Source organism: Centropristis striata, chromosome 12 (genome assembly GCF_030273125.1).
Source record: "Centropristis striata isolate RG_2023a ecotype Rhode Island chromosome 12, C.striata_1.0, whole genome shotgun sequence".
Lineage (NCBI taxonomy): Eukaryota > Metazoa > Chordata > Actinopteri > Perciformes > Serranidae > Centropristis > Centropristis striata.
The window spans coordinates 35,001,335-35,020,477 of record NC_081528.1 but is presented as its reverse complement, the minus strand read 5'-3'; the positions used below and the strand labels follow the sequence as shown (position 1 = coordinate 35,020,477).

The 19,143-nt window shown below is 36.8% G+C and overlaps 1 protein-coding gene across 1 annotated transcript; it reads right to left on the bottom strand.

Moving 5' to 3' along the window:
• Positions 1–905: 905 nt before the first annotated feature.
• On the bottom strand, positions 906–17,556 carry cul4b (cullin 4B). Its single transcript, XM_059346389.1, has 20 exons — positions 16,639–17,556; positions 14,112–14,227; positions 13,932–14,035; positions 13,767–13,836; positions 13,043–13,116; positions 12,787–12,949; positions 12,514–12,603; positions 9,611–9,693; positions 9,458–9,525; positions 7,893–8,011; positions 7,576–7,768; positions 7,372–7,476; positions 7,170–7,280; positions 6,967–7,052; positions 5,259–5,366; positions 5,035–5,148; positions 4,842–4,947; positions 4,555–4,727; positions 4,323–4,475; positions 906–2,106 (listed from the first exon to the last, which is right to left on the bottom strand). Exons 1-20 carry the CDS (start codon positions 17,114–17,116, stop codon positions 2,011–2,013), a joined length of 2,610 nt encoding a protein of 869 aa, XP_059202372.1. The 5' UTR covers positions 17,117–17,556; the 3' UTR covers positions 906–2,010.
• Between the last annotated feature and the right edge of the window lie 1,587 nt (positions 17,557–19,143).

The following is a 19,143-nucleotide window of genomic DNA, read 5'->3' as shown; positions in this document are numbered from 1 at the left end:
TGGTAACACTTTATTTTGAAGGTGTCTACATAAGAGTGACATGAGCGTGTCATAAACATGACATGACAAGTATCATGAACATTAATGACACTTTAAAGTAAGATTAATGCCCATGATACTTGTCATGTCATGTTTCTGACAGGCTTGTGTGACTCTTATGTAGACACCTTCAAAATAAAGTGTTACCATATCTTGCTTAAGTCACAAAGGCATGTTCAAAAAATTGCTTAAGTCACATTTTATTTTGACTTAGGCATAATAAATCCGCTTATGTCAAGTGTGTGACTTAAGCGGATTTATTATGGCTAAATCAAAATAAAATGTGACTTAGGCAATTTTTTGAACGTGCCTTTGTGACTTAAGCAAGATATGGTAACACTTTATTTTGAAGGTGTCTACATAAGAGTGACATGAGCGTGTCATAAACATGACATGACAAGTATCATGAACATTAATGACACTTTAAAGTAAGATTAATGCCCATGATACTTGTCATGTCATGTTTCTGACAGGCTTGTGTGACTCTTATGTAGACACCTTCAAAATAAAGTGTTACCATATCTTGCTTAAGTCACAAAGGCATGTTCAAAAAATTGCCTAAGTCATTTATTTCTCTTAAGTTACATCATTTACACAGTGTTATTACAATGCCAATAGCCATCCTTTGTAACATCCTTTTGAGTGAAATGATCAATAAATGTCATATGTTACACTTTTGGTGAAGTTTTTTGTTTTTCCTGCAAAACTTGAAAAAATGAGTTAGGTGATTATTTTAACAGGGTGACGATTTGTAAGACTCAAGTGAATGTGAAAGTTTAATGGCTGCAGACAAAATGCTCACTATTAGGCTGCTTTCATACAAAACAGTTAGATGTGTTTGGAAATCAATGATTAATAAAAGAAACCCCGATTGAAACAGTTATTTTAATCTTAAGCAATAAATCTAACAGACTCATACAAACAAGGGCATGTCTATTCAATCATATTTTTCCTCATGTGTTGAGGCAATCCACTCCCATTCCCTCCACTTTTCAGCAAGGCCTGTAACCCCCCACAGGGAGACATACAAAAAAATATAGTGTGTATGTGGTATGACACAGGGGAAGATGGACTCTGATGTCGTTGTGCTTTTAGTATACTTTCTAAGGGTTAACAAAAAACCTAAAAAGCAGCTGACTGTCAGATGAGACCATTTAAAATGTCACTTTTGTGAAGTATGTACAAAAACGTACAAAGACAGAACAAAGGAGAAACTTAAATGCATATACTTGTACAACTGAAGTGTTTTAGCAGCTTGAATACACCCTATAACAAAAGTAGTGCTCCTTTTTTTGGCACAAACTCTGCTTTGTGTTCACGATCACAGCTTTATCAGATGGCTACATGGCCTTAAAAACTGAAAATCTTTGCTGCAGGGTCACACATTTGACACAGATTTTCCCCCAAATTGTCAATTTCCTACAATGAATGTTAGTCCAATAGTCCCACATTTGACACTGACTGAATAAACAAGCATCAGTTTAATTATTTTGATCCTTTTTCTCTCCAAAGTGTGGTACATTTAGAGCATTGTTAAGTGTGTCAGCATTTGCTTGGGATACTGAGTGAAAAAAAAGACAAAAAGTGACTTGATAACAAAGAGCGTATTGATTCAAACTATGGACAAAGAAGAATCTAAGTTTGAAAATAAATATTTTCCTCTCGATTAAAAAAAAAAAAAAAAAAAAAGAGCAAACGGAGCATCTGTGTGTCTTCTTTGTCTGTCCACGGGAGCCCAACTCTCAGAGGCACTGAGAAATATGGACAATACTCTCTTTTCAATGGGCATGCAGTCCACAGGATCACAAGACCCCTGACAAAAATCCTGTGGAGCAGTATCCATTCACTTGTCGGTGGCTGGGTTGAAGATGATAATGGTTAACATCCACTGGAGCAAAAGATTTAGAGACCGATCACCTCAGCCTGAACGGACCATCTGCATCTCTTTTTCTCAGTCACTTTTTATTTTCTCTAAGCCACATAGTTGTACTGGTTGGGGTTCTCCTTGTCACGCTCCATATAGTCCCTGTCAATAAGAGACTCTATCCTCTTCTTCAAGTCAGCAGGCTGAAAGGAAAGAGGACGCGAAGAGGCAGGGGTTAACACATGAGGCACATGCCAGCATTTCTGGTTATTTTTACACTGAGGTGTGAGGTAATCACAGTGAAAAGCAGATTCATGTAAGCCATGCCACTTCCCCAGGGTAACTTACTATACAAAAGTCTTTCTTGTACCAGCCAGTTCAGATCTTATTATCTTGTTAGATTAAGTTAACTTTAATTCCAAACTCTGACTGCACTGCCAGCCAATGGGAGCGGTAGCTTGTGAGCAGGGAAGGTGCTTCTATAAAATAAAAGGCCAAACAGCCTTTACTTAATTGAGCTTTGAGACAAAGGATTTCACTTAAACACCCCATAAATGCATTTAAGAAACAACAGGATATCAACTTAAAAATACAGAAAAACAAAAGATACAACTCAATAGTGACTTATAACAAAAATGTATGCATCTGTCAGCTGATTAGCAATCTTGGTGGTCAGTCTGGCGATGATTTAGCTTCTGGGGGCAATGGACAATATTTTGGGGGTCCCAGTGTAGCCAGAGGATATCAGGGTAAGACTTCCTCTTCTGTGCGCTGGTCAATGTTTACAGTCTGATTAGCAACTCACAACCTGTAACTTGACACTTTTGTTTTCTACATGTGGTGTTGGGCTGCATTCTTTCGGATTTTCTCCAACTCTCATATATCAGAATGGACCCCCATAATGTCCATATATGTTCACATTCAATTAATTATTTTGTCATATGGATTGTCTACATCATGGGTCTCAAACTCGCGGCCCGCGGGCCAATTGTGGCCCCTGTGACGATATTTTTTGGCCCCTACCTTGATATGAAAGTTTAATGTGAGTTTTATATGAATGTCTCTTTACCGTGTTGTGTGTGGAAGGTCCCTTTATTGCTCCAGCTGGAGCTTTGTTTCACTTGTTTCTATGACGACGTTAACAAAAAGAAAGGCAGCTGCTACCGGACCGTTTATTATCTGCCGTGTTGTTATCGGAAGTGGAAATGTTAAGTAATGAAATTTTGTGTCTTTTTTGGTAATTTCGTGTCATTTTTTGGTAATGTTGAGTCTTTTTTTAGTAATTTTGTGTCTTTTTGGTAATTTTTTTGTCATTTTCTAATAATTTTGTGTCTTTTTTAGTAACTTTGTGTATTTTTTAGGTAATTTTGTGTCTTTTTTTGGTAATTTTGTGTCTTTTTTGGTAATTTTGTGTCTTTTTTTAGTAATTTTGTGTCTTTTTGGTAATTTTGTGTCTTTTTTAAAGTAATTTAGTTTTTTTCTATCACTCTGTGTCTTTTTTTAGTAATTGTGTGTCTTTTTTTTGGTAATTTTGTGTCTTTTTTTTTTTCTTCTGTCATTTTGTGTCTTTTTTTTTTAGTAATTTTGTGTCTTTTTTTTTTTTGTAATTTTGTGTCTTTTTTTGGTCATTTTGCCTCCAGTAGCCCCCAGGTAATTTGAGTTTGAGACCCCTGGTCTATATTGTGGATGGTTTTATTCTGTACACATGATATCTACCGCACATTTGTCTGTTCTGGGAAAGGGGAAAGCCACCTGGGCCAAATTTGTGATAATGAATTATATAAATAAACTCTACTTGACTTGAATCCTGAAACTTTACCTCTATAATGCATACATTATAATTGTTATAGTGATACCTAATGAAAAGGGAAAACATTTTAAATAAACTATAACAAAACAATCAGTGTGACCTGTACAGGCTGAAAAAATCAGAATGGATGATTAAACAACAATATCATTTCTAGGGTGAAAGAAGTTATACAAAATTTCAAAACTCATTCTGCATATAAATGTCATCATGCTGACCAGCCCCATCCTCTCGCAATTTAAATTTTAAAGGGTCTACTTCCCCACTGTCCCAACTTTCTCTTGCACTGAACTCACATAGAACATTGCACGTGTTGCACATATGTATATATACTGTATTTTTTTGTCAATGCACAGACGTATATAAAATATATGCTGTATATTTCACTTTTTAAATGGCTTGCACCACTATTGGCACACCACTAGTGGATGTAGTGTATTTGTTGTTAATTGATGTTTTATAGTTACATTTTGATTTGATTTTTATTCTATTCTTATTTATTATCTTTACCCTTATTACTTGAGCTGAATTTTCATAGGGATCAACAAAGGTCTCAACTTGAATCAATGAAACATTTTTTGTAAATCAAGCGAGCAGTGTTGTGTTAATCACCTTGACAGGGAATTTGAGCTGGTTGTACACTTCAGACATCAAGAGATTATGGCTCAGAGTCTTCCTCATCTTCATGATCCGCACGATGGCAGCATCGATCTGATACTGACGATCCTGGAAGACCCTTTCTGTGGTACTGGCTTGCTCCTCCACCTGAGAGAAAAAACAATTAGTTTAAAAAAACAATTTGCCTCTCTCGAAGTGAGGATACTAATGCAAGACAATATCATACTGTTTCTTTCATCTGGATCTGGTTAATTTTGATCCTGAAGAGCTTGTGTTTGAAGTCATCATTGCAAGAAAACTTGTCCCCGTCTTCCACGTCTTTGCTTTTTGGGATTTTGGTGAGGACACGTGCTTTTCCACAGGCGAGTGATTGCAGTGTTCGGCGCAGTTCACTGTCCTCTGTAAAACACAAAAACAGTGTTTTAGATCAGTGGTGCTGCATAATGAGTGCTTGACAGCCCTCATTTCTTTATCATAGTGCTGCCAAGCAAACTTTGATGTGATCACACAGACCTATTCCTGTTGCTAGTTTGATCTCCTCCAGGGTGAACTCCTCTCCTTCGTTAAACATCAGTAGCACCAGTGTTTGGAAAAGTGACACCTGAAGCTCCTTCTTGCCCTTTTAGTAACAACAATCAAACAGAACAATTAATATTTAGCTTTATTCAGTGAACACGTACCAGAGCGTCCTCTATTAGTTATCTACCTCTTTAAATTCAGCTTTTAAGACACAGTGGCCGAGTGTCGATTGCCACTGCAGCTTCCTGCCACTGTGTTTGCCCAGGTAGAAGGTCTTGAAGATCTCCTGCAGTCGCACCATCTGGACAAAGATAACAGCGGCGTTACAGTGCAGCACTCAGTTCATTTATTGCATGGCAGGTTATAAAAACACCATGCTCCTGAAAATGTCCATATTTGCACAGCACTAACCTCAGGAGGTAGGTGCACTTCCATCGGGACATAGGTCGGCCAGTAGCCCATCGTGAGGATGTTCACTGTCAGCTCAATGTTGCCAGGAATGTTTTGGCACTGCATATACTGCAGAAACACACACCACACACATGTACATTGCTTTCTTCACGGTATCTACACACTGTATGGTTTTCAAAGTTGTCAGGTTACTGTCCTGATCAAATTACAGGACATCTTGAGTGATCAGCGACAAGTCAAGACAAGACAAATCCCAGACAAGTCTGTCTGGTCTCCAAAAAACTTATAATCAACAAAGCACAAGTGGGAAAGACACAAGACCACGCACGAGACAGGAGTTCTTTTTTCCAAAAGTGGATGTGTGCAAGGAGGTAGCCATCTTAGTTGATTGTGTGCAGAATTGTAGTGAAAAGCCAAGCAGTGGCGGTTCTACACAGGGGCCTCCAGGGGCCACTGCCCCTGTGAAGAAGCCCTTGGCCCCTGCTGTGGCCCCTGTGTCAAATTAATAATAAAATGATAAATTTATAACGATGAACGACGGAACAATTCGTACCAATTTTTTGTTCAAACAATATCTCATTGTACACAAAAGGAACACAGAATGTGTACATTGTATAATAGTTTAATTGTGCAATAAAAGCTAAATATAAAGATCATTCTCACTGTACTGCACTTTCAAAATAGTGATTGTGCAAAAAAAAAAAAAATGTCATTGTCGTGCAAAAATAACTGTTAATGTTGGTAAGTCTCATTGCTTCAATCAATGTAGTTCTTCCAAATATGAGGCTAAAATAAAGGTTTTGAATGCTAAAAATGACCATTTTTAATGTGCCCCTCTGATTAAACACTGGCCCCTCCTTGGCCCCCACAGTAAAATTGGTCTCGAACCGCCACTGAAGCCAAGTAAGAAAAAGAAAGTAATATGGAGAAAAGTTCTGCGGAGGTAAATAAATAAAAACATTTGCAATGATTTTGCAAGGTGTTACGACTCCAAAGCCCGATGTTTCCCTCGTATCTTACGCTCTTGTTGGCTTTAAGTGTTTAAAACAAATGTCACACAACAGGATTTGGACAGGTCCAGATCTTTAAATTGCGAGACATCTCAGGAGCCTGTTTAAACCTGATTACCTATTAGGTTATTGCTACAAGAAACCGAACCATTACGTTGGCATATCCAGACCTAAAGCAGCACTGCATTATTAAAGAAAAGAAAATGTGTGGTCTGAAATTATGAAACATCCATTAAGCCTGTTCTGAATAATAAATCCATGAGTTGGAGAGCTCATTGGATTCCAAAATACTGCAGAGTGGTCTATGAAAATATGAGGAAGGAGTTTACAACTCTGAAAACTTCTCACAAGGACAATCCCTTTCTTTTGTTGTGAAGATTTCAATAAGATATTCCTGTTGTTAGTAATCTTACAAGAACTGCTTGATTAATATAATAAAATGTGTTGATTGACATGAAAATGACATTTTATGTCAACATAAACATTCCGTTGTTGCAGTCTCTTTAATGGTAATTTGTGCTACCCTTTTGCTTTTGTCATAATCATCTGAAATAAATATAAACAAATATGCCATCAAGAAAATAACTGGCAGATTATTGTCTTTTTTTTGCATTGCAAACGTCTGTCTGAGAACTGAACTGCCTTAAATACAAGAATCAATATAAAAACTTACATGAATGCTCTAATTCAGTTCTCACCTGTTTGAACTGCACCATGATGTCTTTAGAAAGCTCCATGTCCTTGAACATCCCCTCCAGTTTGCTGGTGAACGCTGCTCCACATTCTGAGAAAAAGCCAGAAGAACAGAGGTCAGTGTGGATCCAGGGTCGAGATTTCCTTTTTGTGATTTATTTCACATCGTTTTTGTGGGTCTAGAAGTGACATTCGTGATTAAACTGACCATGTTTCAGCTTTGACAACATCGATTTTTCAGCATCAACAGAGGCGCTTTTCCCAACCAACAACCTCTTGGCCAGATCCTTTTTGTAAAAGGCCTCAAAAACATCTTTTCCTACAATGACAGCACAATATTACAGTTAGAACAACCACAGAATGGAGAAAACTGAATCCTAAACTGAAACAAATGAGATAATAAACATTACCATAGATGAATCTGAAAATAATCATGATCTTATCCAGCATCTTCTCCAGCTCTTCATCTGTTGCTTCTTTGTTTCCTGCCCTTAGCTTTGAATCCACATGTTTTGCTGTAAACAAAAATATATTTATAGCACAGAATAATGCATAAGGATTGTGATGTTGTGCTGATTTACTGACCGTGCAGCATTAATGACAAGTTGACTAACCTATAAGCTCTGCAGGTTTATTTGGCCGTTTGTTGATGAATGTTTCGAACGCCTCCTTCATGGCGTTGACGAACTTCTCATTCTTCATGAAGCAGATGTCGATGACGTGATCCACCTTGTCCTTGAAGTCCAGCAACTCTTGCACCATTGTTTTGTCTTTTTCTGGATTGATTACGATTGTGCTCCCAAAAGCCTGGATTTTAAAGACATTATAAATCAACAGTAAGTAACAGTTTGCGACAGGAACAATCCCTCAGCGCTTGGCACCTTCACTATTCATAGTTTTCAGACTTTTATAACAGTTAATGCTGTCATACCTTTATGTACTCTATCCAGTGCTGCAGGAGCACCTGAACGCCACCCCGGACTCGACTGAAGAGTTGATAGAGAAGAGACAGATCCTGAATTCTGTTCTCATCCAGCAGATGAGTCAGCCCTGCAAGGTTACAACATCAGAAAGTCAGAAGTCAGAACTCAAACTTCTTTTATATTCTCAAGACTCAGTGTGTCGTCAGACGGTCACCACAGTTAGATATCGGCAGAGGTGGAAAAAGTATTCAGGTCCCTTACTTAAGTAAAAGTACTAATACAATACTATGAAATTACTCCAGTACAAGTAAAAGTCCTGCATTCAAAAATGACTGAAGTAAAAGTACAAAAGTATCAGCATCAAAATGTACTTAAAGTATCAAAAGTAAAAGTACTCATTATGCAGCATGGACCCACTCAGATTGTTATATACATTCCAGATATAATATTAGGTTATTTGCATTGATGCATTTATGTAAGCAGCATTTAAATTTTGTCAAGGTAGGGCTAATTTTAACGACTTAATATCCTGTTATGAGGTTTAATTAAAAAATATATATCTAATCACTTTAAATTGATCACGTTTTTATGTTAAAGGACCTGAAAAATAACTAAAGCTGTCAGCTAAATGTAGTGGAGTAAAAAGTACAAAATTAGCCTCAGAAAGTAGTGGAGTAGAAGTATAAAGTTACATAAAATAGAAATACTCAAGTAAAGTACAGGTACCTCAGAATTGTACTTAAGTACAGAACTTGAGTAAATGTAGTTAGTTACATTCCACCACTGGATATCGGATACATCAAGATGCATTTTCAAGCTTTTCCAGCACCTTACAACTGTGGTAAACTGCAATACATATTGTATATACAGCATACAAATTATTAGTCTTTTTCATTACATTAAATAGATGTTATTATGCTATAAACAACCAAAATGATGCTTGCGACAGCATTCTATAGAAGGTTGAATCAGAGGAAAACTTTCAAGGAAAAGTTTTATGTTTTCCTCAGTCAAGAGATGACTGAGATTGTCTTGGCTTGAGTATTGTTTTTATTTGTGTGAAAGATTAAGAAATTAAGCTCCCTGACTTATTTTATTTCTTTATCTAAAAAGCAAACTATTCAGTCAGAGGGATTTATTATAAAAAAGGATTTCATTTTCAAGAACTTTATTCAAAATCAAAGCAGGTTTCAAACTGTGAAAATGCCTCATAATTTCAAGTTAAAATTGATTATTTTATTGATTTCCAGGACCCACAGTAACCCTGTACTTACTGCTGTGATTTGACTCATGTAAAGGTTAAGGGAGTAACGGTTTTTACACACAGAATACAGGGTATTCGCCCAGAGCTTTTAGTTGTACGCTGTTAGTAACATATGCTTGGGTAAGCACAACTTGAAAGTTTACCAAAATGTTACCTAAGTAAAGAGGATGCAGTGTGTCTGTTTCGTTTTTTTTGCTTTACCAAACTGGCACCGCACTGTGACTCCTAAACCTCAGTATGAACCAAGTTGTGACTTCTGGTACCGTTACACACTAGTATACATTTATATAAAGTATTACTGTTGTGTACCTTTTTGAAGAGTAGCTGTGAGATGTTCGCCCAGCAGCTGCTTCTCCACAGTAGCAATGAGCGGTTTTCTGAGCGGGAAAGAAAAAGCTTAAGTTACAAATTATTCTCTGTCAGTGTCAAACTTCAAAGTGAATCCTGCAGTGGGACACTCACTGTGTGCTCTGGTCTAGATATGTGATGACTCTGTCGGCCTCCTCTTCTAAGCGCTTGTTGACATGATGGAGATATTCCGGGACCTACAAAAAAAAGGGAAAAGCAGTCATTTTACTACTTTTTTAAACATTTTGTGATTTCACAATATTCATCATTTTAAAGATACTGTAGGTCCAAAACTGCATTATTGGCACAAAGGCAACATTACAAATGTATACTTTGCCGTAAATAATTTCAATCAGATGCAAAAAAGGGTGAATTACACTCGGCTGCAACACTAGCTTTTACTTTGACATTTGCAAAGAAAATGTTTTGACAACTGTAGAAAACATAAAACTCTCAGACTCCAGCAAGAAGGAGAAACAAGAAAGAGAAAAAAACATGTCTGAATCCAATGTGTCAGACGTAAACAAAGCTGCTCTGGTTGCTGTCTGAATCTATCAAAAGCTTTTTCGGAGATAAAAGAAAACCTTCACTCAAAACACATCATTCACTGGGACTGTAAAGTATTTTGGTCACCTGAAGCTATGGATGGAGGATATGTTGGCACTTTTGTTCTTTTGTGATGGATTTTTATGTTTGGTTTACATTACATGAGTACAAAATGATGATTCCTTTGTGTCCTTCTGAACTAAAATGAAGACGAGATGCTGCAATTCATGTTTTACATACATGAATATTACAACACTGAGTATATGCCACTGACTGTCACTGTCTATATTTGACCAGTTATTCATTGAAATCTAATGGAAGGTGTCAGCGTCTGTCTGCCTTTGATTTTCTAGACCAGTAGTTCTCAACCTTTTTGAGTCGCGACCCCCAATTTAACATACATTTTGTCCGCGACACCCGCCCACTGGACACAATCTCACACGCACAGTTCAGATCACCCAAAACAAGGAAACAAAATGACCAAAAAAGACACAAAATGACCAAAAATGACCACAAAAGACACAAAATGACCAAAAAAAGGAAACAAAATGACCATAAAAGACACAAATTGACCACAAAATGACCATAAAAGACACAAAATGACCAAAAAAAACACACAAAATGACCAAAAAGAAACATTAAGTGACCAAAAAGACTTCCAAAATGATTTGCCGACCCCCAGAAATCATCTCGCGACCCCAATTGGGGTCCCGACCCCAAGGTTGAGAACAGCTGTTCTAGACAAATCCGATTAACTTCACAGTTGGATCGTGTATTGCTGAGCATCCAAGGAAGTGTGTTGAAGGCGAGCTCTTGAGATCTACGGTAAATGCGTAGCATTCTGAGAGGCGACCCCATTATCTGTTACACTGCCAACCAGCATGCTGGGTACCGCTTTCTGTCTTATGCTCACTAGAGTTTGCTCAATAACAGATGAGGAGAGAGACCAGACAGACCAGAGGTGTGACATTGTTGCAAATTCAAACATTTCAAGCATCAATGATGTAACTTTCGGAGTGGAGTGGAAATAGCCTGCTCCCAAACATCTAGCTGTTAGCAAATGACGAGCATGCTCGAGCATTTCTGGGGAGGCAAATGTCTCCTGGCAGGTGTACAGAGTGCTGCAGGGATAGAAGTTTTTGGAGGCCAACCCAGAAGTCGGTATTGCCCCGGTTCCATTGACAAAAAGCCAACGGGATTTTTTTTTGTGTTAAAATTGGATTATTGCAGAAAATAAGAAAATAAGTTCTGTGGCAAATAAATGTTTATGATACTTGCACATTTTGTTGAGCAAGATTTTATTCTCAAATAAACACCACTTTTATAGTTTTTGTAAATGCAAGCATCAAAAGGAAAAAGCCAACATTAGGCTATACATTATATGCACCACGGACGCAGGGCTTCAATGGCACCACCACTGAGCTGACAATGATGTTTTAATGTTGCCGACAACCTCAGAAGACTCATTTAATCACTTGTAAGCAATATCCTCTTTAATGCATGTAAAACCTTCAAAATTCCTGAATGGGGTGTTTCTTGATATAATTTCTGTTGTACGTGAAACTCTCCGATCTCAAACATTACTTCAGGCACCTAACGAAATCTTGTTTAAAAATAAAAAAAAGACAAGGAAAATGAAAAGTGCAGAAATTCAAACTAATTTCCAGGTTTTAGGACTCATTTGTACAGCACTCTCTTGCTCAAGGAAGTGCAGTGCCAAGTGTGAAGTTGTGTGGAGCAAGGTTATAATAGTTTTGGATTTTTCATTAGTTTTAGTTTTAATTTCGTTGTGAATTTTTGTTTTCAAATTCAGTTAGTTTTTAGAGTGAGTTTTTCTAGTTTTAGTTTAGTTTTTATTTTTTGAAAATGCTTAGTTTTAGTTTAGTTTTTATTAGTTTTAGTGTTAGTTTTAGTTTTTTTGTAATGGGCCATGTGTTGGGTGCGAGATTCAAAGTGGTCATAATAAATTTTGCCTTTATTTCCTTTGGTTTATCCATCTCAGCCCCAATAAGGTTATTAACTCTTACAGTTCTGGGTGTTTTGAATTTTGGTTGGAGTGTAGACATCCCAGTCTCAGTAAACATATTTACCATGTGTTCCTGCATGTTCAAATAGAAACACTGAATTATGAATGAAAAAAGTTGACAAAAACGAAAACTAAGGACATTTCCACAATAATTTTAGTTAGTTTTGTAACCACGCAATACAGTTTCAGTTAGTTATCGTTTTTTTTTTAAAAACTCTAGTTTTTATTTTTATTTCAGTTAACGAAAATGTTTTTTCAATTCTAGTTTTCGTTATTTCGTTAGTTTTCGTTAACTATAATAACCTTGGTGTGGAGACACGTTACAAGGGGCCAGGCAGTGGGCCTGTTTTGAACAGGCAGATTTTGAACGGGCACTGCATGAGTGAGAAAAATAGACCAACAAACAACAGAAATGGGCCCAGAGTGCCAGGGTCACATAAATCACCTCTCTCTCTTGCATCAGCCTCTGTCCCTCTGCAGCATACAGGCGATTAGTTTCCTCCAAAAAGCGTTGCTCAAAGGAGTCTTGATAAATCTGTCAGGGACGGAGAGAACACAGGTTTCATTAAAGCCATTTGTCAACAGGAAGCTGACACCTCATCACACCCCTGTGCAGGTGATAATCACAAACAACACAGCTGCACGAGCCACACTTTTCTTGCTCTACAGGACAAAGATACAGAGCTTCAAATACAGTTACGTGTGGATCAGGAGTTACCTGCAGGTCAGAGAGCATGCTCAGCAGGCTCCTCAGTAGACTGCGGTCTATCGCCTCTCCGTTTCGCTCCCTCTCAATGAGCAGCAGGATCCCGTCAATGGTTTTACTCTGGACCTTCAGATCACTGATGATGTAGAACCTGAACAGCTCCAGACCCATGTCCCTGCAGAGTAGAGCAGCGTGCTCAAACACCCACTTAAAAAACTGAAATCAGCCTCATACTGCTGAACAAAAGCTAAAATCAGTGATTACTCACCAGATTGATGGCAGCATTGAATTTTGTAAAACGTAGGTGCGGTCCAAAAACAAAAATATACTCCTAATCATGATCTATGAAAGAAAAAAAGAATAACAACATCAATAGTGTTTCTTGTTAAATTAAAGGACCAATCCACAGATTGTTAACATGCAGATCAGTTCACTCATGAAAAGGAGTACTTCTCAGGCTACATCCACACAAATACATTTTCCTTTAATAACACATCCACATCCACATTTTTATCAATCATCAATCATTTTAACCCCCTAAAAGAGAGAGTTTTGAAAATGCGGCAGACCCTGTTATAATTTGAAAACTCTGAGACTGAGTTTAAGTTTTTACAGGCACAAACAAAGACTTTTCGTAAATAAAATGCTTGTATGGACATAGATATAGACCTAGATTTGTTATAAAACTCCAATCTTAAATCTAAAATAAAAAACGTATTGATGTGGATGTAGCCTCAGTCAGTCTAAACAGTTGGATATCGTCTTCTGTGTCCCTTAAGTAGCTTTGCAAAGTCTGACAAAATAACCCTGATTTTTTTATACACTTATATAATATGTCTCTCACAAGCCCGCCAACTTTAAGTGCAATATAAAAATCAGTGGATATGACAATTAAACAACATGCATGGACAGTGGGGTTATGTTAACAGACTTTCAAGGGATATAACAACTGAACTTACAATCACTTGACTTATTAAAGTTATAAACCGTACCATTTGTCTGCAGTGATCTTGCCAGCACTTGTCAATTTTCTTTAGGAAAAGCACGCTGTCCAGGGCATCCGTAGGCACGATGTTAAGGAAAAAGAGCTTTACTGTAATATAACTGAATGATCAACACTAAGAAATTGAAGCTAAGTAGAAACTGTAAAAGGATATTCTCTGAATTGATCAATTTGCGCCTTGATGTGGTCTTCACACACGGCTCTCAGCTGTTTGTAAAGCTTGGCAGAAATCTTATGGGAGCACAGGTTCTCTACAGCCTGAGAGGACAGAAAAAGAGTCAAAAAGGACAGTTTGTACATTAATGGGCTTCCTCTGGGAGGACAGCTGTGTTACCTGATAGAGCTCCTCTAGATTGTACTTGATTGACGTGCTGTTCTGTATGGCCTCCACTGCCTCCTTCAGCTTCTGCCACGTCTCCTGCGTGTAGTTTTCAGGCAATTTGGGCTTTTCTGCATACAAAACCAAAACACAAACAGCTCTGATAACTCTGCAAACTGTAGCTGAATGACAAAAAGTCGACCTCACTGGACCTTAATGCTGTGTCACCAGGGCTATTTTAAAACAAGTGTGGTTGCTTCTATTTAAAGTATAGCCAGATGAACGTTGACAATAAAAAAATAATGTTGTTATTGTATTATTAGGCATGATATTGCCTCAGATTTTGTTTACTGTTATATAAAGATATGACCAGGGTTCAGCTATATTATGAACTGATTTAATGGTCCGATAAGAAAACTGCTCTCAAACCACTTTCTTTACTTTTACCATCTGTTTTTTATTTATTACTCCTTTAATTGTTTCGATTAACTTTATTTGTTTCTTAATTGCTGTGGTGTTGTTGTTTTTTTGCCTTTTATGCGTTTCTTCTGGTATGCTGGGTCTCTGACTATAAACATTTCTTGTTTTCATGTCCCTCTTGAAAAAAAATATTTTCAATAAACCTGATGTTCAAAGCCATGAACCAAGTTACACTGTTATGAAATGCAACAATCTCAGTTTTTATGTGTCAACCTTTATAACTAATTTTGTTTGCTTTTAATAGGGATGTGTGTGATCAGTCAACTCATCGATTAAATATTGCTACCCCTTGCTAGTCAGCACCAGAAATACTTAAACTTCTTATTAGAATTTGCATAGTTCATGTACATATTTAAATTATGCTTTTGCCTATAAAATATCAAATCTAGGAAAAAACTTGTTTGCTAAACTGCAAAAAACTGACTGTTTTCTTTCTTGTAGACTAGACCATTTTATTTTTATTTATCTAAATTTTCTGAAATTGACTGACAACGTATTGATGCTTATTTTTTATTTAATCTATTTTTTCATATTTTCATTTTGTCAGTTGTCCTTTTGAGAAATGGTTGACAGCATACAACATTGTATGTAAAATGTATAATAATGTAAAAATATTCTTTATTTTATTTTAAGTTATTTGTTTAAGAAAGCAGCCTTCTGTGTACCTCTGCAGAGTCTTGTCAGTGAACAATCCACATAAAAAAGCAGTACTTTCATTCCAGCTCAAAAATTCAATAATAATTTCCCTTATCTGCCAGGCTTTTTAAAAAAATCTTAGTTTCAATTCCTACTGCTTTTTATTTTTATTAATTATTTGAGTTTTAGTTCTGATAGATAAGCAATCAGGGCTACTATTTAAATGATAACTTCTCAAAAATATTTAAGTCTACATTTCTTCTGACTGAACTTACAGCCATTCCCATGTTGACACCAGCAGACATGTAAAGTTTTACATGATCTGAGACATTTTTGCCACATTTCTTAATTGTTATTAATGTCAATGTGATGGTCCACTGATTCAGCTAAAATTGTAATATTTTAGCATTTAAATTGTATTGCCTTTCAAGAGCAAGAATAGAGCTAGCTGTGGGCACAACATCACAGTGTCTGGGGACTTGTTAGCAGCTTCTATAGCTGTCAGTGAATGTTTTGCAGCTTGAAATCACATTATCCACCAGTGTATCTGCTACCTCTGAAGTTCTTGATGACATTTATGCCTGGCATCCACATTTTTTAATCAACCATCAATCATTTTAACCCCCTAAAAGAGAGAGTTTGAAAATGCGGAAGACCCTGTTATAATTTGAAAACTCTGGGACTGAGTTTAAGTTTCTACAGGCACAAACAAAGACTTTTAGTGGTTCTAAATTTGATGTTATCAGTCACAATGTGTCTCTTATTTGTCATACCTAAAGCTACTATTTGAGCAATTGGTGACAATTCATGTATCAAGTGGTGTAGTGTTAGTAGTGTCGTATGGACAGAAAATATTACCTACAGTGATAAAATGCTTGTATGGACATACAATATGGACCTAGATTTGTTTTAAAACTCCAATTTAGATGTCTGACAGTGAATGTTTTGCAGCTTGAAATCACATTATCCACCAGTGTATCTGCTACCTTAGAAGTTCTTGATGACATTTATGCCTGGCATCCACATTATTTATCAATCATCAATCACTTTAACCCCCTAAAAGAGAGAGAGTTTGAAAATGCAGAAGACCCTGTTATAATTTGAAAACTCTGGGACTGAGTTGAAGTTTCTCCAGGCACAAACAAAGACTTTTAGTGCTTCTAAATTGGATGTTATCAGTCACAATGTGTCTCTTATTTGTCATACCTAAAGCTATTATTTGATTATTTTGATTATTATTGACAAGTCATGTATCAAGTGGTGTAGTGTTAGTAGTGTCGTATGGACAGAAAATACTACCTACAGTGATAAAATGCTTGTATGCACATAGATATGGACCTAGATTTGTTTTAAAACTCCAATTTAGATGTCTGACAGTGAATGTTTTGCAGCTTGAAATCACATTCTCCACCAGTGTATCTGCTACCTTTGAAGTTCTTGATGACTAGTTTCTTGGCAGCACCAGGTTTACTGTTGGAGAAGGTAGCGGAGCCTGCAGGTTTGGTCAGTCCGTTTGCATGGTGCCCCACGCCACCGGGCAGGAACACGGCTTTGCTTTTGTTATTGGAGCACGAAGCAGCAGCGGCAGCAGCTTCCTCAGCCATTTTCACATCCAGTCCAATGAAATCCACTGAATCCTCAAACCTCAACTTCTTCTGGATGTGCAGCGGAGTGGGAGAGCAGGAGGAGGAGGAGGAGGAAGAAGAAGAAGAGGAGGAATTCAGGGTCTTGGGAGGCGAAGAGGAGATCGTGTCAGTAGTGTCGTCCCTCTCTGATCCGTTTATTTTCCTCTTCTTCGGAGATGTGATGTTACCGCTGTCGTTTTTGACATCAGTAGCCGCTGGTCTAGCCTCCTGGGTTGGCGGTGGTGGGGGATTAGGGGAAGATAAACCTGTTGGAAACATGAAAAAACGGGAATACTAATTCTTAACAGCCAGTCTGATCCGAAACTTCACGGCTTGAGCTCAGAGTCCGAGAGCTTTTTGTCTTTAGTCTCAACACGGAGAGTCCTTTATCCGCTACAAAACAGACAATAAATTGTAAACTACACAGCTCCACTTGAAGCTAGCCTTGTCTTCTTTCTTGTTATTGCTGGCAGGAGAAGAAAGATGGTTGGCTATTGCTTCCTCTTTTCGCCTCTCGTGTCTAACCGCGTTGTTGAGTCGTTAAGTGAGAGCGGTTTACTGAAGCGGTCGTTAACGGTGATTATTATTCACAGAAGAAATGTAGCTACAGTAGAATCAGGCTAACATGATACTGGAACATCTGCTGGTAAACACGGGAAAAATCCGCTCATAAAAGCTAGTCGGTGACCCCACCGGAAGTACTTTGTACAAAAGTACTTTTTGCACAAGCGTGTTTTTTTTTTATGCCGACTAACGTGTTGTAACGGCATCGGCCACGCGATGGCGCCATGGCAACACCAGGCAGTGATGTCATCTTTTATCAACCAATCATTTACTTTTATTTATTTGGTCACCCTGTTAAAATATGGTTAAAATAATCGCCTAACTCATTTTTTCAAGTTTTGCAGGAAACACAAAAAACTTCACCAAAAGTGTAACATATGACATTTATTGATCATCATACTCCTTAATACATGCTCCTACACTTTATTTTTTATTTTTACATTACATTTTATTGTATTTTTATATATTATTGCTTGAAGTATGCCTAGGTTGTTCTTTTTATTTAATTATTTAATTGTGTTGTTATTGTCTCTGTGTGTAATGCTGCTGCTACACTGTAATTTCCCAGCTTGGGATAAATAAAGTATATCTTTCTATCTATCTATCTATCTATCTATCTATCTATCTATCTATCTATCTATCTATCTATCTATCTATCAATCTATCTATCTATCTATCTATCTATTTCACTTAAATAGGAAGTAACAAAGGATGGCTATTGGCATAGTAATAACACTGTGTGTAAATTATGTAACTGAAGAGAAATAAATGACTTTTGGCATTTTTTTGAACATGCCTTTGTGACTTAAGCAAGATATGGTAACACTTTATTTTGAAGGTGTCTACATAAGAGTCACACAAGCCTGTCAGAAACATGACATGACAAGTATCATGAGCATTAATGTTACTTCAAAGTGTCATTAATGTTCATGACACATCCTATGTCATGTTTATGACACGCTCATGTCACTCTTATGTAGACACCTTAGAGTAAAGTGTTACAAATATTAGTGTCAACAATAAAACACTGATAAACTAAACTGATAACTAAACAATCTCCCTCTAGCTCTTCTTTGCTGGTTTCTTATCTGATCCCTATGAATGTGGCAAATTGTCAAAGAAGTGACTATCTTAAAGGGGTAAAATCACATGATCTGATCAACTGAGGATGTAGGCGATTTTACCATAGGTGGCCGGCATCATGAGGGGATGATTTAGGCAAAAAAAAACAATTTTGACAAAAAATAACTTAGGTTATTATCTTAACAGTGTGACGATTTGTCACACGCAAACATAAAAGTAAATAAATTAATTAATTAAAATGTCCAAGTATGAATGAAAATTGCCCAGTTATAATATATCAATGACTATTTACTGTCACATATTCTTTTTGGCGAAACTGGTAATTTTTATCAACCAAACATTCACTTTTATTTGTCATGTAATCATAAAAAATACATTAAAAAAACACCAAACAATCAGTAAATAAAAATGTTCAGTCATTAAGTATCGATTAATATTTACTGTCTTATAAATATCTTCTTTTTGGCAACGCCAGGGACTGATGTCATTTTTTTTAAACAACTAATCATTCACTTTTATTCGTCACATAAAAAACATTTTAAAAAATCATCAAACATAAATGAATAATAAAAATGTTTTATATAACTATCATAAATTTGTTTTTGGCAATGCATGGAGTGATGGCATCCTTTATATTACATGTAATCATAAAAATTCAT

Coding starts and splice junctions, on each gene's coding strand:
- cul4b (XM_059346389.1), bottom strand. CDS start 17,116: ATGTTTCCAACAGGTTTATCTTCCCCTAATCCCCCACCACCGCCAACC. Junction 7,477..7,575: donor TAAACCTGCAGAGCTTATAG/GTTAGTCAACTT, acceptor TTTTGTTTACAG/CAAAACATGTGGATTCAAAG. Junction 4,476..4,554: donor AGATCCAGATGAAAGAAACA/GTATGATATTGT, acceptor TTTTTCTCTCAG/GTGGAGGAGCAAGCCAGTAC.